At 42.9% G+C, this 25527-nt stretch overlaps 2 protein-coding genes across 2 annotated transcripts; one reads left to right on the top strand and one right to left on the bottom strand.

The window, feature by feature from the left end:
• Window positions 1-255: 255 nt before the first annotated feature.
• Window positions 256-14724, bottom strand: LOC138969394 (asparaginyl-tRNA synthetase-like). The gene is made up of 13 exons (XM_070342186.1): window positions 14543-14724; window positions 14063-14166; window positions 12214-12340; window positions 11206-11346; window positions 9640-9720; window positions 8847-8992; window positions 7181-7313; window positions 6471-6572; window positions 5524-5561; window positions 4114-4180; window positions 2997-3128; window positions 1333-1457; window positions 256-776 (listed from the first exon to the last, which is right to left on the bottom strand). The coding sequence occupies exons 1-13, from the start codon at window positions 14702-14704 to the stop codon at window positions 632-634; spliced, it is 1503 nt and encodes a 500-aa protein (XP_070198287.1). The 5' UTR covers window positions 14705-14724; the 3' UTR covers window positions 256-631.
• A 1069-nt stretch (window positions 14725-15793) lies between these two features.
• On the top strand, window positions 15794-23314 carry LOC138969392 (uncharacterized). Its single transcript, XM_070342184.1, has 5 exons — window positions 15794-16019; window positions 17212-17331; window positions 17890-18087; window positions 20396-20616; window positions 20805-23314. The coding sequence occupies exons 1-5, from the start codon at window positions 15795-15797 to the stop codon at window positions 21244-21246; spliced, it is 1206 nt and encodes a 401-aa protein (XP_070198285.1). The 5' UTR covers window position 15794; the 3' UTR covers window positions 21247-23314.
• The last annotated feature ends 2213 nt before the right edge of the window (window positions 23315-25527 follow it).

Raw genomic sequence — 25527 nt, 5'->3', positions numbered from 1 at the left:
TCTTCACGAGTGATGTTTACAAATGTGCGCAGCGCTGTTATAAAAATAACTTTTTGGACACTGTCCATATTTTTTTTACACAGGTCTCTAATGCTCAAGTGCGGGCAGTAGTTCTTTGATTACCATGAAACGAGTGCAGCATAAAGTTTAGTGAAAAATACAGGAGTCCGGGGTTGATAAGTTGTTGGTCGCAACCCCCTGCCTCCCGATTGCAAACGAAAAGGCTTTGGGCAATATACATGCCTTTCCTTTGAGAGATTGTTTGGTAGCAATGTTTAATCAATTAAATGCAAGTCTTGCACTTGTTTTCAAGACACCTTGCTTCTTTCTGCAATTTATTATACAAATAGGGGTGCAAATACACAAACACATATTAGAGCAGTGCTCCCTTTAGCTCTAATAAATGTTGCCTTTTTCTTCTGTTTGATTATGTGAGCATGACACATAGTATTGTACAAACCGAATAGGTTTCATTGCATGATTCTGAATCTCTCACACATCTCTATACAACACACACACACACACACACACACACACAAACACACGCACACACACACACACACACACACACACACACACTCACACCACATACTATACACACCATACCGCACACCGATTTATCACAAACACATCAGAGTTGGCAGTGTCTGGACCACCTAGGAAATGGGACCGTGTCTTTGATGTTGGGTGTGGCTAGTATAAACTGCAGGTAGCGTTCAAAGCCAAGGCCAAAACCTCCATGGGGACTGGACCCGAACTGACATAGCTCTGTGTACCTGCACACAGAGCAAACACACACACACACAGTGGTACAGTGATTAGAGGATTTTGAAAATCTGTACTTTAAGCCACCAGCCGCATAACATTACCATTGTTAATGCTGACATCATCAGCAATTATACCAGTACAAGTATTACCAAATATAACTGTTTTGTACGTACCTTAAAAATGCTGTTCCAACCACCTGCGGCCTCCCTTCATCAATTTTGGCCATTTGTGTACCCTATCTAATTTGTTTAGCAACTGACAAACATTAATGACTGAAATATGTGATTTTTTTGTTTGTTAAAGTGACCCTTCTCGCAAAAACTAAGCTGTGCTCCTGTCACATTTTACAAGTGAAAAATGTGAACATCAAATCACGGGAAGCTAAACAGACATGCTTTGGGTACACACTGTTGATAAAGCTCAGTAATGAAAGGGAGATAACTAGTGTATTGTAATATAAAAAAGGTTGCTTAACTTATTGGCTTGAGTTTAGCATACAGCACAGGATCAGCATTACACATTGTTGGCGTTATCATTGTTGTTTTTGCTGTTGTTGTATCTTACCATCTGTACTGTTCCTCAATTCCCAAGGGACGCAGACGACATGTCAGAAGGTCAAGGTCATCCTCCCTCAGACTTCCGCCGATAAGCTCCCCTACGCCAGGCACAAGCAGATCCACAGCCGCCACCTACACACACACACACACACACACACACACACACACACACACACACACACACACACACACACACACAATCATCAAAACTAGAATCATTACAAAGGGATAGCACTACATTTTCTTGGGTATCTTTCATCGATATGTTCAGAATCCAGGCATAGCAATGCCACAGGCAGTGCACCCTTAAAGTGAAAGCAGTAGACCATATCATTATAGTGCGTTTGGCTGCATATCCAAAATTTTGCTTTGTTTCATAGCATGATTGTGTGAAATGGTTGTCTCCCCTGGGTTGTTAGCACAAACAATTTTGGAACATAAATGGAAATATGGGAAACCATAAAAAGCATCATTAAAACTTGCTTTTTGTAGCTTCTGACAAGGCTCATAATCTACCTTCTTTAGCATGGTACAGCATCCTAACCACAGAACACAGCAGAATGAAATGAAGTGTCTTCGGACAGATGACTCATTTTGCTTTCAAGCGGGATGCTGAAGTCTGTGAAACACACCATTATAATGATCGGATGAGACGTAAAGGCTGGTCTTAATATACACGCTGCATGCAGTGTTTGTTTCTTAATACGCTTTTCCTGCGCTGCGTGCAGCATTTAGTTATATCATTGAAAGGAACGGCAACCCATAAGACATTTCTCCATTGTGCGACCCATTCCACATAATTCCGACATGAATGAATTTTCTCACAAAAATAACACAAAGCTTCGAAATGTCGCCAAAGATCCAGATTGGAACCCAGGTTCAAAGAAATATTGTCACACTTGCAATGTCATCATAAGGTTAAAACGTGTCATTTCAATGCATCATTGCCAGCCAACCAATCAGCATCTACTGCATGGGACACATCTTTCTACAGCTCAAAGCAAAACCTGTGCAGTGAAATTCACTGCATGCATGCGGCTATGCACAGTGGTTTTTGACACCGCATGCAGCTGCACGCAGCGTATATTAAGAACAGGCTTAAAAGACACAATCTGTGGGGTGGGGATATAGCTCAGTTGGTAGCGCGCTGGATTTGTATTCAGTTGGCCGCTGTCAGCGTGAGTTCGATCCCAGGTTCGGCGGAAATTTATTTCAGAGTCAACTTTGTGTGCAGACTCTCTTCGGTGTCCGAACTCCCCCCCCCCCCCCCCCCCCCCCCCCGTGTACACTACATTGGGTGTGCACGTTAAAGATCCCACGATTGACAAAAAGGTCTTTCCTGGCAAAATTGCTTAGGCACAGTTAATAATTGTCTACCTATACCCGTGTGACTTGGAATAATAGGCCGTGAAAGGTAAATATGCGCCGAAATGGCTGCAATTACTGGCCGTATAAAATTTCATCTCACACGGCATCACTGCAGAGCGCCTAGAACTGTACCCACGGAATATGCGCGATATAAGCGTCATTGATTGATTGATTGATTAGCTGGCATTACAGCAGCAAGAGTCTTGATACGCCAGCACCACCACCAACCCACTGCAAAAGAAGGGTGTCCTCAAAAGAGAATGTGAAATCAGTAAAATTGTAAAGCACATATGCGCACCATACCGTTTTGTCATCCTGGTTGGCCTTGGCATAAAATGGTTTGAGTTCTGCAGGAAAGTCTGTGACAAAGACAGGAACATCCCCCATTTCCTGTGTGAGGTATTTTTCGTGCTCCTTCTTCAGGTCGTCTCCCCACTGCAACATTAATATTCATATTGACTGAAACAAGAAAAGTAAATGCTCATATGCCTTACCTTCGTTTTACATAGTATGAATCAGAAACAAATTGTCCGTTACCAGAACTCCACCTTGTAATTCAACTAGGATTAATCAGACTCACATAATGTCTGGAGGTCATTGAACCATGACAGTTTAAACAATTCTGGCTCCAGAAACTTGACAAGAGTCAACCACACTTGCATCATGACTGGAGGTCGTCCAATTCTTGAAGTGTGTGAAGTTTCAAAGCTCTATCTTCAAAAACATTTGACAAAATGATAATTATTGTGTCATTGTTTATTACCCAAATTAAAGCCCAATATAACCTTGAAAAATGAAACAGGCTCAACCAGACTTGGGTCATAACTGGAGATCACCAAACCCTAGAAGCATGTGAAGTTTAAAAGGTCTGGTTACATAAATGTTCACTAAAATAATGATTTCCCACTTTTGGACGCAAATTTGATGCAACTGTGACCTTCAGGTTTGATGAGGATCAACCATTCTCACAACATATTTGGAGGTCATCAAAGTGTGTGAATTTCCATATACATATGTATGGCTGAATTATATTTTTAGGAAAATAATAAAAAATTAATATTTTTGCTGTGACCTTGAAATTTCACCAGGGTCAACTTGACTCGCATAATGTCTGGAGGTCATCAAACAATAAAAGTTTCAATTTTTTTATCTACACAAACAGAGAACTTCAATTTCTCTTTCTTTTTTTTTTTTTATCTGAACACGACCCCACAATGACCTAGACATATCACAAGATTCATCTGGAAAAAATGTTCTGTGTATTTTACAGAGAAAAAAACCAAACAAAGGACTGACCGCTGAAATTTGATTTTTCAAATTTAACTGTACCCTCTCGCGTAAAAAAATTGGGCAATGATGAGGAGGGGGAGGATTAAACCACAATCCTCAATACGTTTACCATCTACAGCGATTATCTCACCTTCACTTGATGCTTGAAACGATGGTTGTGTTTTTCTAGAAGTTGCACAGCCTCCGTATAAGTTAGCCTGAAATTCATAAAAAAAACATTGTTTGTTATGCTGACTTTGATAGTCATATCCAGGCAACTGTATTAGGACCTGCACGGTTGGCTTAGTGGTAAGGCGTCCGCCCCGTGATCGGGAGGTCGTGGGTTCGAACCCCGGCCGGGTCATACCTAAGACTTTAAAATTGGCAATCTAGTGGCTGCTCCGCCTGGCGTCTGGCATTATGGGGTTAGTGCTAGGACTGGTTGGTCCGGTGTCAGAATAATGTGACTGGGTGAGACGTGAAGCCTGTGCTGCGACTTCTGTCTTGTGTGTGGCGCACGTTATATGTCAAAGCAGCACCGCCCTGATATGGCCCTTCGTGGTCGGCTGGGCGTTAAGCAAACAAACAAACAAACTGTATTAGGTTAGACAATCTGAATATTCAGATAACATGTGCACAGAAAATTACAATGTACTAAAATATTGGCTGTTCACATCGTAAATTAGGTTACTGCAAGGTTCAAGCAGGTGTGTTCAATGCCCTTGCCCTTTCCCAACAAACAATTCCAACCTTGGGAATAGAGGAATGGCCAAATCTCAAAACTTTAGCTCTCCAACTTCAAGAAAGTCACAAGCCCGTCCGAAATTTTGGGATACAGAAAAAGTATGAATGACTGTCAGATTTTATGAACACAAAACAGCCAGGATACCATCAACAACTGGGTTGCAGTCAGCGATGAATAGGTTTTCCCAGCTGGCTGTGACCACTCTCCTTCCAGCTATGGGCATTGAACCACCGGTGTTCTTTAAATGATCGATCTCTTTCTCATACTGTTCAGTTTTCTCTTTCTTTTCAGCATCAGTCTTTGCGAGTCAATTTTTTATGCAGGTTTGAAATCAGTAGCCATAGTGGAAATAACGTGGCAGCAACACAAATTAAAAGTTTGAAGGATGCCCGAGACAGGAGTCTCATTATCCTTTCTCTCGAACACGACAGCATTTTTGCAGACAACAGAAGTTCCTTCATCTGTAGTGTTGAAACTCAACAGTAAAACCGAGAAAAAAAATTGCTAACCAGTCGGGCGCCAGACGGTTTTTCTTTTAGTCTGGCGAATATTTTACTCACCCCTGGCATTCAAGTTGGTGATTTTGCCATCCCTGGATATATCTGTACTTGCAGTAAAAGAATTATCAACAAATATTATTGAAAATGTCAATAATGGAAGAGCAACATCAAAGAAGTATCAAAAGACAGCTTTAAAGAAGCCTTTAAATATTTAATTTTATATTGGCAATCATTTTTTTCTAATGAATCGCTTTGTAATTGTCATACTTGTAAACACAGAAGTAAGTGTTGCAATTTGTTTAAAAGAGGTACACACCTTGCAAATGGGGATCTCACCACCCTTTCAAGGAACTCCTGGAGACAAAATAAGGAGAAAAAAAAATTAGGGCCATCAAATATTGACAAACCATATCTCTTTAAGGACACAATCAGGAGAAGATGTGTGTGTGTGTGAGTGTGTGTGTGTGTGTGTGTGTGTGTGTGTGTGTGTGTGTGTGTGAGTGTGTTAGAGTGACCAGTGTGTGTGAGTGACCAGTGTGTGTGTGCGTGCGTGTGTGTGTGTGTGTGTGTGTGTGTGTGTGCGTGTGTATGTGAGGGCGGGGATATAGCTCAGTTGGTAGCGCGCTGGATTTGTATTCAGTTGGCCGCTGTCAGCGTGAGTTCGATCCCAGGTTCGGCGGAAATTTATTTCAGAGTCAACTTTGTGTGCAGACTCTCTTCGGTGTCCGAACCCTCCCCCCGTGTACACTACATTGGGTGTGCACGTTAAAGATCCCACGATTGACAAAAGGGTCTTTCCTGGCAAAATTGTCTACCTATACCGGTGTGACTTGGAATAATAGGCCGTGAAAGGTAAATATGCGCCGAAATGGCTGCAATCTACTGGCCGTATAAAATTTCATCTCACACGGCATCACTGCAGAGCGCCTAGAACTGTACCCACGGAATATCCGCGATATAAGCCTCATTGATTGATTGATTGATGTGTGTGTGTGTGTGTGTGTGTGTGTGTGTGTGTGTGCGCGTGTGTGCCTGTTCTATTTTTGGTGACTGTTGCAGTTGCTGTTGCTCTTGTTTTATTTGGTTTATAATCTATGTTTGTTTTTGTAATAATCTCACATCTGCAAGATTTCTCATTTCAAGCCTGATGATTTGTTTTTGAGATGTGCATTGTGTTTACATAGGAAGCACAACCTTTGCATCGCTAAAGGGTAAGTGGTTAGTAATTTATGTTCCAATGCCCTGTGATTTGTCACAGCTGACCTTGTGTTTCTGTGTTCCCAGTCGCTGCAGGTAGAAGTCCAGCTCTGCCTGGTGGTGTGTCAGTATCTGTTGGCAGGTCTCTTGTACCATGTCCTCCATAATCTGCACAATGTCCCATAGCAATAGACGAGTCAGTCAACTACATATTGTTGCTGTATGCAGAATTCTAGCTAAGTCTAAAGTGTAACAGGAAACAAAGCAAACCAGTAGGTACAGGTGAGCGCCTTACCTGTATCAAAGCAAGCCAACATGTGAGAGTGTTACCTGTGTCAAAGTAGGCCGACTTGTGAAAGTGTTACCTGTTTCCAAGTAGCCAACAGGTGAGAGTGTTACCTGTATCAAAGTAGGCCAACAGACGAGTGTTACCTGTATCAAAGCAGGCCAACAGGTGAGAGTGTTACCTGTATCAAAGCAGGCCAACAGGTGAGAATGTTACCTGTATCAAAGCAGGCCAACAGGTGAGAATGTTACCTGTATCAAAGCAGGCCAACAGGTGAGAGTGTTACCTGTATCAAAGCAGGCCAACAGGTGAGAGTGTTACCTGTATCAAAGCAGGCCAACAGGTGAGAGTGTTATCTGTACTAAAGTAGGCCAACAGGTGAGAGTGTTACCTGTATCAAAGTAGGCCAACAGGTGAGAATGTTAATTGTTATCTGTATTAAAGTAGGCCAACAGGTGAGAGAAAACAGTCCAAAAGGTGAGAGTGTTACCTGTATTAACTGGTCCAGAGAATGCAGGAAGGCCACTTCCGCCTCCACCATGTAAAACTCAGACAGGTGGTGTCGACCGCGTGAGTTCTCCGCCCGGAATGTCGGTCCAAAATTATACACCTTGGACACAGCACTGAAATGTCATAAATAAACATCAGCACACAGAGGATACATGAGACAACCAGTACTGGCAAACTCTAGCAGGCTAGTGCAGCCAGCTCATGATGCATGACGTGGTGGTAAGACGTCGGCCTCCTAATCGGGAGGTCGTGTGTTCGAATCACGGTCGCTGCCGCCTGGTGGGTTAAGAGTGGAGATTTTTCCGATCTCCCAGGTCAACTTATGTGCAGACCTGCTAGTGACTTAACCCCCTTCGTGTGTACACGCAAGCACAAGACCAAGTGCGCACAAAAAAGATCCTGTAATCCATGTCGGAGTTCGGTGGGTTATGGAAACACAAAAATACCCAGCATGCCTATAATCAACGAAAGCAGAGTGAAGCTGACTATGCTCTTAGAGTATAGTTTGGGGAACCCAAATGGGCAAAACGAGCTCACACGTAACCAGAAAATTCTGGAACGCTGAAGAAGAAGACGGAACATCTTACTCAGACCAGTCAAAGTCGTGCTATTTCTAAGTTGCCTTGCAAACTGTATGCCACTCACAATGCTAAGCTATGTCCCATACTTTACACATTTAAAAAAATTCCACATGAAAAGGTTCCCTATGCAGGGTTTTCATCTTGCAGTGTGAGTGTGTCTACTGACAACAGTCAAACGCATCGCTGACACACACACACAAAATTAGGATCTGAATCAAAACGAGCCAGCACATCCATAAAACGTTTTCTTACAGTGAGATGTGATTGCAGCCAGGACATGCACAACACACAGAGTTCAACTATCAGAATATCGCGTGATTTGTTACCTTTTACATTTCCCACCCTCTGAATTATCTCCCTTTGCCTAGGAGGTTGAGCACATTACTGACACAGTCACTGAGTCTGCAAGTCACAGGCTTGTGAGTGAAATATTTGTTAGAAGATGACAGATATACATCAGGTCAACCCTGTTTGCATCATTAGTGCTTTATTACCTGCTGAGTGTAAACGAATAGTTACTCAGCAACAGTTCCCGTGTGTTACATAGCAAAGTTTCTGCATATAACCTTACACCACCCCCTCTCTGTTACCCAGCAACAGTTCCCGTGTGTTACATAGCAAAGTTTCTGCATATAACCTTGCACCACCCCCTCTCTGTTACCCAGCAACAGTTCCCGTGTGTTACATAGCAAAGTTTCTGCATATAACCTTGCACCACCCCCTCTCTGTTACCCAGCAACAGTTCCCGTGTGTTACATAGCAAAGTTTCTGCATATAACCTTGCACCACCCCCTCTCTGTTACCCAGCAACAGTTCCTGTGTGTTACATAGCAAAGTTTCTGCATATAACCTTGCACCACCCCCTCTCTGTTACTCAGCAACAGTTCCCGTGTGTTACATAGCAAAGTTTCTGCATATAACCTTGCACCACCCCCTCTCTTGTTACCCAGCACAAGCTTCCATGTGTTACATAGCAACATCCCTACACGTTATCTAGCACAAGCCCCTGTATGTCACCTAGCATTAGCTCGCATGTGTTACCAGGCAACAGCCACAGTAGGTTACCTGGCAACAGCCTCTAGGTGCAGCTGTCCTGACACAGTGAGAAACGCAGGGTTGGAAAAGAAATGTTTTTTCCCATCCTGTGATTCCTGGGACACTTCACTGTCTGACCCAGAGTCCGCAGCAGATTCTTTAATGCCGTAGGCTGGCTGCAAACATACAGACAGAAAATCAATGTACTGAAATTACCAATTTATGGTTAAGTAAGCAAAACATGGTGCTGGTCGCAGTAATAGACAGGTCACAAACAAAATCAAACATGCGACTTGAAAATCTACATATAATTCCACTGTGAAACTGTTACTTGATAATCTGTCAGAGTGACTGAGCACTAACTTCTACGCTAAAATTCCAGCATGAGAAATAGTTAACACAGTTCTTAGGTCAATGCTCCTGCTCACATCTAGAGATTCTGAGCAAATCCTGAATAAAAGTTAATTCGTGCTTTATAAAATTCCAATAACTAGCTGCTGGTAAAAGAACCGTAGTTCTATAAACTCTACAAAGTTCCATTTGGAAGCATCATACCTATTTACTGCGTAATAGCTATAGTTTTATGCAACATGCCCACTTATGCAGAACATCTGTCCCTTTGTGCAAGACTGCCCCACATATATAGGGCTGTCCCTTCAAAACAAGTTGACAGAAATCAGTCGGCAATCATCTTCCTTGATTATGAATACTGCAGATATTGAAAAATGTTACAAAGACATTTATCTCAATCACTTTGATCCACTGACAGGATAAGGACAATCTGGTGAATAAAGACTACGTGACAAAAACAGATAAGTCCAACCTCGGCAGCGAAGACCTCTCCCCCTCCTTCACAGTCATTGGACGTCAGGATTGGGGTTTGAACATACAGGTAGCCCTCTTTCTGAAAATCAGTACAATATAAGTCATTATTTCAGTACTCTCCCAATTCTTTATTTGATGAATTGTACATAGCATATCAATATTAGCTTATGCAGTCACAAGCCGTCAGTACTCTTCCAGTTCTTTATGTGATGAATTCTACATAGCATTTTAATAATAACAGATCCAGTCACAAGTCGTCAGTACTCTTCCAGTTCTTTAAGTGATGAATTCTACATAGCATATCAACAATAACAGATGCAGTCACAAGTCATCAGTACTCTTCCAGTTCTTTAAGTGATGAATTCTACATAGCATATTAATAATAACAGATGCAGTCACAAGTCGTCAGTACTCTTCCAGTTCTTTAAGTGATGAATTCTACATAGCATATTAACAATAACAGATGCAGTCACAAGTCATCAGTACTCTTCCAGTTCTTTATGTGATGAATTCTACATAGCATTTTAATAATAACAGATCCAGTCACAAGTCGTCAGTACTCTTCCAGTTCTTTAAGTGATGAATTCTACATAGCATATCAACAATAACAGATGCAGTCACAAGTCATCAGTACTCTTCCAGTTCTTTATGTGATGAATTCTACATAGCATATTAATAATAACAGATGCAGTCACAAGTTGTCAGTACTCTACCAGTTCTTTATGTGATGAAGTGTACATAGCATATCAATAATAGCTGATGCAGTCACAAGCTGTGCATTGTACACAAACTGTGAACACTGACACACCACTTTCACTCACACTGTAACATCTTTCACAGAATACATTTCATTTCTTACATGTGTAACTGGGTGACAAAATGCAATCTAGTCTTCTTTGGAACCAAAAGAACTAAAATCAGTGATGAGGTGTGATTTAAATAAAAGACCACTGTACTTGAGAGATCTGGTTTGCAAATTTCAAGTCAGCGAGAGCACAACAGTCAGACTTTGTTAGAGACAGCTCCCAAGAATCCATGTGCGCCTCAAGGCAGACAACCTCTTCCAAGCTGTTCTGGTAAAGCCTGTCATTAATTAGGCCCCCCCAAAAAAAAGGTCTGTTTACGGTAACATAGGCCAAAATAGGGTCGGTAGGTCGGAATTTTTTTTTTATTTATTTTTTTTTCTTCCAAAAAACCATATTTTTACGTTATTTTGCAAAAAAAACCAATTTTTTTTTCCCAAATGCCAAAAAAAAGTCTAGGGTTGCGCGAAACAAATAGGGTCGGTCGGGTTACCGTAAACAGACTATTTTTTTTTTTTGGCCTTAGACACAGTTGACTACGCAAAGTATGCTTCGCGAAGCTGGTCGCCCAGAGCTTTAGCACAGAGTTTTCGGTAAAAAGACTTTGTGAAGTCTTCTTCGGGATCAGTTAAGGACCGCCTAAAGGGGAACATTACCCTGTATTACCCTGCCTGGGCTGGTGTGACAGTTGATCAACTGAACCTGAACCTCATTTTATATTCTTCTGTTTATTGATCTCGTTACCTAAAGCAACAATTCACCTGAAAGTAGGAATGGAAGGCAGCAGTGGCCGCGCTGCGCAGTCGCAACAAGGAGGCGAAGGAGTCGGTCTTGGGGCGCAAGTGCAGAAAGTCACGGCAGTATTCCGCGGAGTGTTTGTGTCTGGCGCCGAAAGGGAACGTCTGCACAGATCAAGTACAGTCACTGCTACAAATACAAATTGCAGTTCTGTGCGCAAACCAATTAGTCAGCAGCACATATGTATCTGCCTGAAGCAAAATTATATGATACGTACACTCACTATTTTAACAAGAAATCCACACATATATATACACAAAAAGTGGTTTGTTTTTTCACACGACTCTCTCTCTCTCTCTCTCTCAAATGCACACTCACATACACATACGTACACAGCCACACACACTGACATAGTTATCACAGAGATCACTTATTCCAAATTAAAATGTGTAATTAAGTCATCACAGATATTTGACTTTCCTTTGTTCATCAGAGTTCTCACAGGCACCAAGCAGCCTGTCCTCCACACACACATTACTCTCTCTCTCTCTCTCTAAAACACATGAACTCTCTCTCTCTCCCTAAAAGTGAGTAAAAGTAAAACACACTGATAACTGTAACAGCCCATGTACGCAGAAGAAGAAAAAGAATTATGTGCACCAGTCTCTCTCTCTCTCTCACTCTCTCTCTCTATAGCACACACTTACACTTACAGTGCTATCATCATCTCCAAGCAGCGATGCTACCAGCCAAAACCTCTACAGCCTGCCCTCTACACACACACTCCTTTCTCTCTCCAACACACACTCAGTGTTATTACAGGCACCAAGCAAAGTGATGCTGTCAGCCACCAGCTCCACACACACACACACACACGCACACACACACACTCGCAGTGTTATCACAGGCACCAAGCAGTGATGCTGTCAGCCACCAGCTCCACAGATTGGCCTCCACACACACACACACACACACACACACACACACACACACACACACACACACACACACACACACTCACAAACACTCACAGTGTTATCACAGGCACCAAGCAGACTGATGCTGTCGGCCACCAACTCCACGGACTGGCCTCTGGCCGGACTTTCCTTCAGCTCTCCCTGCACTCGCACACAGCTGGCAAACGTCACTGATTCAGGTCTGTCACAAAAAGGGACATATCAACATATCAAACACTTCACTACACAGGAGAGTTCTGTCTGCAATACATGCATGAAAGATTAAAGTCACCCAACAAAATGTTATTGCTTGTGAGGCAAACATCATACACCAGGGCTTTGCACAGACGCTCCCGATAGATACTAAGATAATTTCAGAACCCCCAACTTAAATGTATATTAAATATATATGGAGCTCTTGGACCCCCCCCCCCCCCCCCTCCCTCAGTGGAACTGTAGAGGGTCCGAAGACCAGAAAATTCATATTCTTGCCTTTGGAGGCCGCCAGTTGATCCCTGGAGTGCTCATGTCAATCTAATGCCTGCGTTTGGATGTTTTCTCAGCTCTTCACAAGACATTTTGGTCAATTCGGTTAGAGTTACTCTGTAAATACAATTTTAGATTGGCACAGATCCAGCATAACAATTTCTGAAAACAGTATCAATGTTGCCCATAATAACGAAATTTAGGACCTGGTCTTTTCACGATTAGTGTATTTGAGGTATGCTTTGTTGGCTTCCAGTGTGTACAGTAAGGCCACAAAAAAAAAATAGGTCTGTTTACGGTAACCCGACCGACCCTAGTTTTTTCGCGCGACCCTAGACATTTTTTTGGCATTTGGGAGAAAAAAAAATCTTGGGTTTTTTGGCAAAATAACGTAAAAATATGGTTTTTTGGAGAGAAAAAAAAGAAGAAAAAAAAGAAAAAAAATCCCGACCTACCGACCCTATTTTTTGGGCCTATGTTACCGTAAACAGACCTTTTTTTTTTTTTGGCCTAATCAGGGACACACAGTTTGACAGCCCTGTACACTCACACCTTTAGTTCACAATGCATCAGTTCCACACACCAATTGTTTTTTTTGTTTGTTTGTAACTAAAGCTTTTGTTCTCCAGTGTTGTTCCCGAACTCAGAAAATATAACACTAACTTGAAAAGTGACTAACAGGTCGGTTGGACCTGGACTGAAAATACTTTTAGGTCCAAACATACTGGCTACAAGTACAACAAATTGTTGGGCAAGAAGACCTCCTGCAAGTACGTCAAAACTATTCGGCGGGCAAAAGGCCAGGGGTCTGAGCAATGCCTCAGATCAAAAAAGTATGCATAAACCGTAAACGACTCAATAACCAAAGACTGAGGCTTGATAACAACACTGTTCATCCTGTGTTCATGTTGCCCATAACACTAAATATTACAACTGATTTAGAATAGTAATTTCAAGTAGTTCAAATTATACTTTTTATCCATAGTTTTCATTCCTTTTTTTCCGAATTTAGAGAAAACACTGATCATAAATAAACTGCTGGAGAAAATTTGTTCTACTGTGTGTGTGTGTGTGTGTGTGAAGCAGAAAGCAGTGCTTGCTTAGAATTGCCAACCGTTAGTTACCTCTGTGTGCTTCTGTGTGTGCCCTGTGCTTGCTGCAGTGATCGAGTTTGTCGAATAATTTTTTTATAATATAAAGCTACTAGCCTGGGTGTTCTCTGCGCACAGTGTTTGTTTTTGTTTTTAAGAATTACCTTTGTAAATGCAACCAGTGGGTTTTAAAGAAATTAATTCATTAACAAATTCCCACTGTGCAGAGGCCCTTCAATTTTGGTATGTGACCAAGTGGAGGGATTGGCCTTGTTTCTTATGTGTTGCATTTCAAATGAGATAAGAATTACAACAACAACAACAGCAAAAAGGAGAGTAGGATGTACAGGTTTTGTGTTGAAGCGATGATCTGAAGATGTTTGGGACCACTGCCATCACTGATGTGGAGAAAGACATTGTCCTTGTGTTGCCGCACGCTTTTTACCCAGCCCTGTTGTGTAACAAAGCATAATAGGCAACAATTAAAATCACAAAATACATCTCTTTTGCTGTGCTCTCCTCACTGACAAAACATAACGTATGGCAGCAAAATCAGAATGCCAACAACGCATGGAGCTCTGTTGTTGCTGCTCTTTACCAAACAGTAAGTTACCAACCAAGTGCAAGAAAAAAATAAGGAAGCAAAACAAACTAACATCAACACAGATATAATAAGCAGAAGCTATTTGTCTGGGCCCGCATATTATATAGGCAGTTGCTTTTTTATGCCCCCGTACAGAGAGAGAGAGACTGAGAGGGGGAGAGAGGAGAAAACACAGACGGGACAGAGAGATCGAGAGTCTGAGAAGCATGCAAAGTAGACTCACGCTGATACTTATCGTGGACCCACAAAGTGTTTCATCCTGTAAAATTGTTGAAATGTTTTGTTTTGAAGCAGTTCCAGTGTATTTCGGGTGCTGTGATTGTTTGTACACTGAACTGGCCCTGCAAAAACATGACAACATTGACCTTCTCATGGGCGCAGCCATCTTACCAAGGGACTGAACTCCTCGCGTACGGAAGTGTATGCTGGAGAGTAATTCACCATAACTGTCGTCTGCTCATACAGTCAATGGTTGGTACGTGAGAAGTAAATTCACATTTCAGATGTTAGACCAGAGATTCGTTATAAGTTCATCTATAACCCCTTAAGAGGTTTTATTTTCTGTTTGCTAATCAATGCTTTTTTACAGCGCAGAACGGCAGCCGGACTTCTGCCAAATGACTCGGTCGCTCACTTGAAAACTCTTGCTTCCCCGCCAATTTCCAAGGCATGTCAAATTCTTGCAAGTGAAGCAGATTTGTGATAACATTCGATAGACCTTAAACTAAAATTCGATTTATTCGAAAACGCAACGAGAGGTTCGGGTCCGTCCCTTCAGTGAATGAGCCAGGAAAAGCCGGAAAGTTTGCCGCGATGAAGCAAATTCAGTTCAAGTCAAAATCGGACAATTTTCCATCGATCACGAGAGACTCGATGCGTGGAATACGGGGTAAAAAGTTCGATTAGAAGTACTTTTTTGGAAGGGAGGGGGTATAGTCAGTGTGGAGTTTATCTAAAATAAACAAAGCCGGCTGACGTCAATCCTACCAGCATCCAAAGCCTCATGTCGTTTCAGTCAGTTCTAATGCCGAATGCCGAATCGAAATGGCCGGTGTGAAAAAGATACAACGTTTCGCGACGAATGTGCTTCATTTTCAAGATACTGGCATGATTTTCTCCCTGGCGACTGAGGAAGCACCAGAGACTGGAAGCACTCAGTCTGCAATTTATCTTGGGAGAAGCCTGGCTGTTATTGACAGACCTTCTTAAGACCGCTGTCTCAAAACGAAAATCATAAAAAAAAAACTAGTTTGTGATTTTCTCTTTCCCCTTCATTTGTGTTTTTATAACCTTTTTTTTTTAACAAAATATGATTTGCTTCATGGCTTTCTCAAGTCAACGTTGAGGTGATACTCGGAAACCGGCTTGAAATCTTTTGTACATGAACAACCAAACTGTCAATGCAAAAATCCTGCAATACTGACACTGTGGGGTTTTGTTCTGAAACATCGTATGTTGCATTTGTCCAGATCACTATGGCAGTAAACAATACAGGGTGCAGCGATGCAATGGTGAAAGGAGACACGGCGTCCGTGGTTTCTGTGCGTGTGATGTGCAGCCTGACGGTGGTGCTGTGTAGCTGGGCACTGATCAACCTCACGCGCTATTACAGCCGTCTGGACATCGTGGCCACGCTCACTGTGGGTTACGCGCTCCTGCTGCACGTGACCTCCGCCGTCCTGTCCATTTGGGGCAGCATGGTGAGGATTTGTTACAACTTTTGCGTATTACAATATCATAATGTCAGTTGTTCTCGTCGTCATGCTTTCCGTAATCACGCTAGTCGTACAGGCTTGTAATGATTATCGTAATGCTCTCTGTAATGCTCGTCTGAACTTATTATATGCTTTCCGTAATGTTTTTCCTTGTGCTAGTCATAAAGCGTTTTGTGATTCATGATAAATAAAGATAAAAGAAAAGAGGACTGTGAATCTGGCAATATTCTTTAGATGCTTGCTTGTGTTACAGGGGAGGCTACCGCTCCTTTCACAGCAGACTCTGCACCCGAGTTGTTGGCCTTTAAAAGTCAACACCCGTGGATTGTGAGATTATGTTTGTGATGGGGTCTGGTGGTTTCCGATTGTCTGTATGTTCATGGAAACCTTCGGGTTTGCATAACAGTTTTTATAGGGCTAAGAAATTAGCCCTAACCTTTTCAATCCTGTTTGATTGCGCTTCGCTTCCCGAGGTGATCGTAGTGTTTCGGCACTCGGTTACATCTGGCGCTTGCGAGCAGGGTGGGACTCGGCATGATATGTTCAGGTAATGGCATAATATGACCACTGAACATTTTCGTGCTGTTCCCATTCTGCGAACTTGGGATGGACAGTGGTCCCCCGGTTCGGAACTTCGGGACGAAGTTCATTTCAAACGGGGGCGATTGTGACAGGGGAGGCTACCGCTCCTTTCACAGCAGACTCTGCACCCGAGTTGTTGGCCTTTAAAAGTCAACACCCGTGGATTGTGAGATTCTGTTTGTGATGGGGTCTGGTGGTTTCCGATTGTCTGTATGTTCATGGAAACCTTCGGGTTTGCATAACAGTTTTTATAGGGTTAAGAAATTAGCCCTAACCTTTTCAATCCTGTTTGATTGCACTTCGCTTCCCGAGGTGATCGTAGTGTTTCGGCACTCGGTTACACTTGCATGGTTGGTAGTTTTCTTGTTTATTTTTTTTTAAATTTGAGAGCGAGAGAGATGTTAGAGCAGTGACGAGATAAAGAGTATGCAGCTGGAATATATCTTGCCGTATTTCTGTGATAAATGTTCATTTGGTTGAATGGCTTCTTGCGTGTGTATGTGCTTGTGTGCGTGTCTGTGTGAGTGTGGGTGTGTGCGCGCGCATGTGTGTGTGTGTGTGCGTCTGTCTGTCTGCTTGTGTTTGTGTGTGACAGCTGGCGCTGAAGAGCGACCCGTCAGCCGGACAGCACGATTTGGCAGAGACTGTCTACATATGGCTGGCCACCTTTGCCTGGCAGGAACACATGGCCTACTTTCTCATGACCATCATCAACGTTAGTTCTTTCTCAGTCTCTCTCTCTCTCTCTCTCTCTCTCTCTCTCTCTCTCTCTCTCTCTCTCTCTCTCTCTCTCTCTCTCTCTCTCTCTCTCTCTCTCTCTCTCTCTCTCTCTCTCTCTCTCACGATAAAGTGTGTCACACTCTCTGTCACATGTGCCACGCAGGATGCAGTACGATCACGCCATCCTGTTCATGTTGGCTAGCTAGGAGCTCTCAGCCTCTCACGATAAAGTGTGTCACACTATCTGTCACAGGTGTCAAGCAGCATCTAGTGCATTCACGCCGTACTGTTCATGTTGGCGAACTTGGTGATACTCGGCCTCTCATGATTCAGTGTGTCACACTATCTGTCACAGGTGTCACGCAGCATCTAGTTTGATGCTGCTATCTTTTCATGTTGACTAGCTAGGGGCCCTCAGCTTCTCACGATAAAGTGTGTCACGCTATCTGTCACAGGTGTCACGCAGGATGCAGTACGATCACGCAATCCTGTTCATGTTGGGGATCCTCAGCCTCTCATGATACGATACCGTGTGTCACGCTATCTGTCACAGGTGTCACGCAGAATGCAGGACGATCATATCATCCTGTTCGTAGTGATGAGCTGGGGACCCTCAAGCTCCCCTGCATTGGGTAGTGCGGCACCTCACTACGAGCCTGGACACGAACTAGAGTGTGGCCACAGTCTGTGGCGACCGCTGGTCAGTGACCTAAACGGGCTGGCCGAGATGATACCAACCATCCTTATTCTGGTAATAACAGTGTGTGTGTGTGTGTGTGCGTGCGTGCGTGTGTGTGTGTGTGTGTGTGTGTGTGTGTGTGTGCGTGCATGACACCCAGTGTTACCACACAGGTATGGGAATAGTCAGCCGAAAGGCAAATTTCCGCCGAATTTTGTTTTTGTTCTGCCGAAAAAGCAAAAGTGTCCGCCGAAAAAATAAATGGGGGAGGCAAAAATGGTCCTAAAAACGGAATTTAATGGCAAACTTGGAGCTTAGATGACACCAAATTGCACCGTTTGGTTTCTTTGGAGGAAAACAAATCCGGGGGGGGGGGGGGGGGGGGGGGGCATGCCTCCGAACCCCCAGCAGGGCTAGGCGCTTCGCGCCGTCGACTTTGCCATTACTTACAAAATGTTCAGCCTTTTTTACTTTTTTAAATTCCCATGCCTGACCACAGTCTGTTGCGACCGCTGGACAGTGACCTCATCATCCTGACCGTCATGATACCCACTGTCCCTCTTCTGCAATTGGGATGGTGTGCGTCTGTCCGTGTATGTCTGTCTGTGTGTCCTTATGATTTGTATCTGTCTGTGTCTAATGGCCATTTACGAGGTGGTGGACTGTAATGACGATGTAGGGGTGACAGTTGCAGATGGTGGAGATGTGTTGGCGACTAGTGCAGAAGGCGGAGATGTGATGACTGTTGTGTTCCTCCGAAAGCGGCGTATGGCTGCCTAAATGGCAGGGTAAAAACGGGCATACACGTAAAATTCCACTCGTGCAAAAACACGAGTGTACATGGGAGTCTAAGCCCATGAACGAAGAAGATGACTGTTGCGGAAGTTAAAAAAAAATATGGCGGTGACTGACTCTTTCAGATGGGAAAAATTTGGTGGTGACTGTTTCAAATTGGGTACGTTATGATGGCCCTGTTCATGTGGTGACGCTGTGGTGACGATGCGGCGGTGACCGTTTCAGATGGTGAAAATGTGGTGGTGTCTGTTTCAGATAGTGCCGATGTTGTGGTGAATGTTGCAGATGGTGACAATGTCGTGGTGAATGTTGCAGACGGTGACGATGTGGTGGTAAGGCCAAAAAAAAAGTCTGTTTTTGGTATCCCGACCGACCCTATTTTTTCGCGCGACCCTAGACTTTTTTTTGGCATTTGGGAAGAAAAAAAAAGGGAAAAAAAGTCTGGTTTTTGGCAAAATAACTCTTATGGTTAGATTTCGATACAAAATTATGTCAAATGATGAATGAACCATGGGGAAAAAAGTTATAGAAAAAAAATATATGTAAAAAAAGAGTTTATATTTTTGGGTAGCGTGATCGACTCACGCTTCCAATATTTTGTTTTCTGTTTGCTGAGAACATGTGCTTTGCCTAAAAATACTGACCAATCAAATTCATGTCACTGAGCTTATAGCCACGCCCAAACAAGTTCAGCAACAGTTTAACACTGGAGCGCTGTCCACGCTTTTTTTTAAACGCACGAAATGCACGGGATTTGAGAGGAGTTTTGCGCTTGGCATTTTCCAAATAAGGATATCCTACTATGAGTACTACGCTGGAATACTACAATGAATTTTCAAACGGCTACACTGGCTTCGTCTTTCCTGATCGAAAGGGGGTGTATTGTTGATATTTGTAGATAATAGACTCTGCATTTTAATGGTCAAATGGCGATTTCGGTATAAAAATGTAGACAAGGACCTTTAAAAATATGTTTTTTTGGAAAAAAATAAAAAATAAAAAATCCCGACCTACCGACCCTATTGTTTTTGCCTATGTTACCGTAAACAGACTTTTATTTTTTTTGGCCTAACTGTTTCAGATGGTGACGATGTCGTGGTGACTGTTTCAGATGGTGACAATGTTCTGGTGACTGTTTTAGATGTTGACAATATTGTGGTGACTGTTGCAGACGGTGACGATGTCGTGGTGACTGTTTCAGATGTGAACAATGTTGTGGTGACTGTTTCAGATGTTGACAATGTGGTGGTGACTGTTTCAGACGATGACGATGTGGTGGTGACTGTTGCAGACGAAGACGATGTGGTGGTGACTGTTGCAGACGATGTGGTGGCGACTGTTGCAGACGAAGACGATGTGGTGGTGACTGTTGCAGACGTTGACGATGTTGTGGTGACTGTTGCAGACGGTTACGATGTGATGGTGACTGTTGCAGACGGTGACTATGTGGTGGTGACTGTTGCAGACGGTGACTATGTGGTGGTGACTGTTGCAGACGGTTACGATGTGGTGGTGACTGTTGTAGACGGTGACTATGTGGTGGTGACTGTTGTAGACGGTGACTATGTGGTGGTGACTGTTGCAGGCGGTGACTGGCGGGCTGGCGATGTATGAGGTGGTTGACTGGGACAAGCGGATGCGCTTCACTCACCCGACCTGTGCGCGCTGCGTGGAGTGCGCCAAGGCACAACGGTCTGTCAGGAGCGCCAAGCTACTCAGGCAGCTCGTTTTCGTCTTCCTGCTGGCCAGCCTGCCGCGACTCGTGCACAGCTGGCTTGTCTACAACATGGCCTCCCCGACCATGAGGTCAGAGAGTGTGTGTTTTTGTGTACATGTTTGTCAGTGTGCATGTGAGTGCGTGTGCATTTCGAATCTGCTCATGCAGTTTAGCATTTTGACTGTAATATTGCAATATGAGTATAGTTGTAGTTGTACCAAGATCTGTCTTGAGATGTGATAGAATTGATGATGATGATTATCGATGACTATGACAGGGACCAGGAGTGGCTGTGGAGGTGCTCGCAAGGCATGCTGGGGGCGCTGGGCGGGGTGGTGACGCTGTACACGCAGTGGACGCTGTTGGCGTGGCACGTGATCCCCTGTTTCAACGGAAGCAGCGCGGGGCCCATGACGACGGACGGGGGAGACCACAGCGCGGTGCGGGTGGTAGAGGGTGGCGGCGGTGAGATGTCCCAAGACGGTCAAGGGCTGGCGCAGGCGGAGCGCAAGAACTGGAACTGTCAGTGTCTGCATTGCACGGAACACAGGAGGAATGCTGAGGAAATGGCTGCAGAGAAAGTGGCGGCTCTGGCGGCTGAAGCCTTTGCCAAGTCGTGCACGTCGCTGAGTCACAAGCATTCGTCACACGGCTGGTCCTCGCACACCGTCGCACATCACAGGCACGACAGAAGGAAGCGCGGCTCCGAAATCCCCTAGCTGGAGTGATTTGACGTTCCTCCTTTGCCATGGTGGTCTTGTGCAGTCTGTTCACACCCATCACGGGCCGCAGTGATGACCTCAGGATGCGATCGGACATCCGCAAGACTGATAAACTTGAACTTCATTTTTCATTTGCCACGGCGACCTCGAGCAGCTCCCTGATTCGCAAGGCATCAAGGTGGCGTCACGCGCACTTTGTCCACACCCACCACAGTGTATTGTGGGTGTATCTATAATGTTTCTGACTAGAGCTTCGATTCCATTCGTACGGTAACAGTAGCAAGGAACACGCGATTGGCTTGCAGAACTAATGTACGTGAACACGTTTTGGTGGATACAGCATCCGTCAACGACTTCAGAAGGGGGCTCGGGATGTTATGCAATCACAACGTGGATATTGCGAGACGAGTGTCCCAAAACCTCTGCTGAAGCAGCTGCCCCCTTGTCCGATTAAAACATGACCGTTGACGGATGAGGTTTCAGCCGTTTTGATTTCTGTACATGTGGAGTGGGGCCTTCTGTTTAATTCTTGTTCTGTTTATTTTTGTTTTCAGACAATCTTACTGAAGCCATTTACAGATAAAAATGAAAATAATATATTTTAATGCATCAGCCTATGTTAGGTACGACGACCGTGCCAGTGTCTCTTAGTTTTAATTGAATTTGAAAGAAAACTCGTGACCCCTGTCTGTAGTCTGCACACAGAACACTGTTTTGGGAAAGACACTAAGGCACTCAGGAGTACGAACCTTTGAAACTGTCGCCTTTAGTTTGACACTTGCTGTTGACGGTGTCAGATTTCCGTGCGGACAATGAGTGTAAAAATAAAAGAAGGTGAACTTCATCAGTTTAGCCCAAGTCCTGTCCTCTTTACTTAAGTTTTCCTTCACCTCATGAGGTGAACGTAGGCATTAAGCTAGTTGTTCAAAATGGTTTGCGCTTCACGCATTTGTTGCATGCAGTCCATTTATGGGACTGACGACTCAGACTGTCTTTTGTTTGTTATGGATTTTCAGTTGATTGATAGGATATCTGACATTTCAGATTCTTTCATTCAATCTTTCATGTTTGGCTCATCTTAGAAATCATTGAGTCATAGTAATGAGCAGTGTCCGTCTGTATGGAGGACCGTCCATCTGTCCTTGACCAAAATATTAACGCTGAGTTATTTTCAGATTTCTTTGAAGCAGCTAGATGGAGCTTTAAATCTGAAAGCGCTTCTATGGTTTGGTGATATCCAGACAAAAAGTCTAGTTGACGCTTATTACATTTCAAGGTCACAGCGGGATCAATTTAGGGTCAACAAAAAGAAAACTTATCATTGTCTGAAATGTTTTCGAATGTAAAGCCATAAATCTAAACACACTTTTAGGATCTGATGACCTGAAGACATGGCCTAAGTCTTGTTGATACTCGTCAAAGATCAAGGCCATGTCAGAGTCTTCAAACGGAACATTATTGAATTCTAAGACGTTTTTGAAGCTAGAGATTTGAAACTTTTTACACACTTTTTGGGTTCGATGACTTTCTTGACACGACCCAAGTCCGGTCATGGTTAGATGGGGCCTGGGTCATAAATTAAATGTTTAAAATAATGAATTTCTCCCAATGTTTTTTGAAGCTCGATGTACTTTCAAACTTTACACAATTTTAGAGCCTTGTTGACCCTTAACAAATACTGACGTCACAGTGGGGTCAAGGTTTGGTCAAAAAGGACAAACTTTTTTATTTGTTTTTCGTGCTAGATATTTGAAACTTAAGAAACCTCGACGAGTTTGATGACATTTAGACATGAGTCTGGTTTGATCCATGTTATTGTTAAATGTCAAGGTCAATGGGATCGAGTTTAGGTCAATCGGAAGGAAAATATTGTCTTGAACGTTTATGGAGCTAGAGCAGCAGAATATTTCTTTCTGATTCTAATTATTTAAGACAAATGTGAGTCGAAGGAACATTTGCTTCTCTTGTTAATTATGAACTAACTGATAACCCGTTTGTTTCGAAAACTTGTACAGTAATATTTTGGAACCGTTCTTGAAGATTTTTATTCACGCTTGCCAGTATAAACGTGGTCCATGTAATAACAAACGTCGTCTATCTGTCCTAGTATGAGTGTGTGGAAGCAAAGAGTGTGGTGGAAGTATGTGGTCACAAATCTTATCCTTCCGGAAAGTTCGGGAGCCTTCCCGGACAATCTAGAAGGTATTAACATGAAACCTAATTTCGTTCTGGGGCGTTCCGGTAAGACCATTAGAATGAACACAAAACCTAGAATTAACACAAAACCTAAATCTCTTTCGGAATATTCTGGAGCGTTCCCTAATCACCTTCCCTAATCACCTTGAATGAACACACACAAAAACGTCATTTTTATTTTTATTCTTTAATTTCATATTTTTACTTTACTGGAATAGAATATAAATATATATTTAAACCCTCTCAGGAATTTACTACTACTAGACGCTCTGGCCAGTTTGGACAAAAGTGGACACAAAATCTCTCTCTCTCTCTCTCTCTCTCTCTCTCTAATTGTTTCCCTCGCCCCAAACCTCCCCATCACAATGAACTTTCAAGTTTTAGCGATTACATTTTCTGAGTGCTGAGTTCTTTCTCTTTCTCTCTCCCTCTTTCTCCAATTACTTTTTTTCTCGGACTCGCGGGGCAGATGCCAGACAGTAACATCGACACAACAAAGAATAAACAAAAGCCCTTCACCCCAACCACCGCCATTTTTTACCCTCTTCCACTTTCACTTGGTTTCAAGACTGAATTTAGTCTTGCAGGTTTATAAATAGAGGTGACATAGAAACTTGATTGTCAGAAAATGGGTCGTCACTGCAGACAGAAAAACTGTCCGTTGTTTGAAAAATGTGCAAAGACTTTGGGTGAACTTTTTTTTCTTGCTTTCTCTGGCGCCGAGTGCCTAAATTTGAGCAAGCTGTTAAAAAACCCCACATTAAAGTAAGTATTGATCCGTTGTGTGCGGGACTGCTGACGGTGACTATCATGGCGGCGAGGCAGTAAATGCAGGTAGGACGGCTGAACTACTGTCGTCAGCAGCAAGGTGCAGGCCCTCTCTCTGTGCAGAACACGCTTCTTGCAAACCACCACAAGGTCAGTAATGATCTTTATCCTTGTTACAAAAGCGTTTCTGTATCTGTGGTAGCTATGTCATTGAAACCTACAAAACACTATTAACTCACTCCCGGCCGTGTTAGACTGTTACTGACAGGTACTAATTTCCGTTCACCTTTTTCAGGTGTGCTTGTTGCCGCAGAAATACTACACCACAGTAATGCCTTGCTTGCTATTTAATTGTCATGTTTAAACAAATCTAGACAGCAAATTTCACCTGAGTGTTTACGTTGTGAAACTTACCGGTTACATTACGCTTAAATTGTATTGATTTCAGTTCATACTCTTTGAGTTTATGTTTTATAAACAAATGTATCTATATCAATTTTTTGCGGGCAAAATCATTGAATAAATATAGTAGCTTTTAGACATTATACCTGTGGAATAATTCCAGGTACCTCTACACTTGTACTTGAGTGCATGATCTAGTCATACGGAAATTAAGACGTCTCGTCATTGCGGGAATATCCGATACATTAACGGCAATTTAAGAGATTTTTCTGGCGAATTGGAGTCAGGACCGTATGTTTGAAGGATTATTCGCTGTGTTATGATTTAGAAAGTTTCAGCATATTACAATGGAAGACCAAATGTAAATAGAATTGTTTGCTGTTTGTTTTAGTTCTTTTCTTTGTTTTTTTTTCAAATTATTGTTTGTTTGTAGGTAATTTCATTTCTGAAATAATTAAAGATGTGGTGAATGGGTTTTTGTTTTTTTCTTGAAAGAAAAAGGTAATGTAGGTTTTACACAGTGCATACACATTTTTAATTATCGATGTGTGTGTGCGTGCGTGTGTGTGTCACGGTCTGTGTCTGTCTGCTTGTGCGTGTGTAGATAAAGCTATGTAGTTTTGTTTCAATTTAACTTTGTCGGACCATATCAAATAACCAAAGGGAAGTAGGCGCTCTTCATCCAGAAAGTCGCTTGTTCATTTCAATGCTTGTTATTCTCTCAGGTGCCAAGAGAAAGGTTCCGTATAACTCTCGCCTACTCCATAATACATGCCGTATGCATAAAGAGCACTTTCTTCCCTTTGGTTATTTGATACCTGAACGCTCTGCCTCATTTCGTTTAAGATTTATCGGACCATGTTATTTTTTCTTATTGCAGCTTAACATGTTATGGATTAATAAACGATTATA

This window comes from Littorina saxatilis, linkage group LG6, assembly GCF_037325665.1.
Source record: "Littorina saxatilis isolate snail1 linkage group LG6, US_GU_Lsax_2.0, whole genome shotgun sequence".
NCBI classification, from domain to species: domain Eukaryota; kingdom Metazoa; phylum Mollusca; class Gastropoda; order Littorinimorpha; family Littorinidae; genus Littorina; species Littorina saxatilis.
The sequence above is the reverse complement of the archived record's forward strand: the minus strand, read 5'-3'. Positions and strand labels throughout refer to the sequence as shown.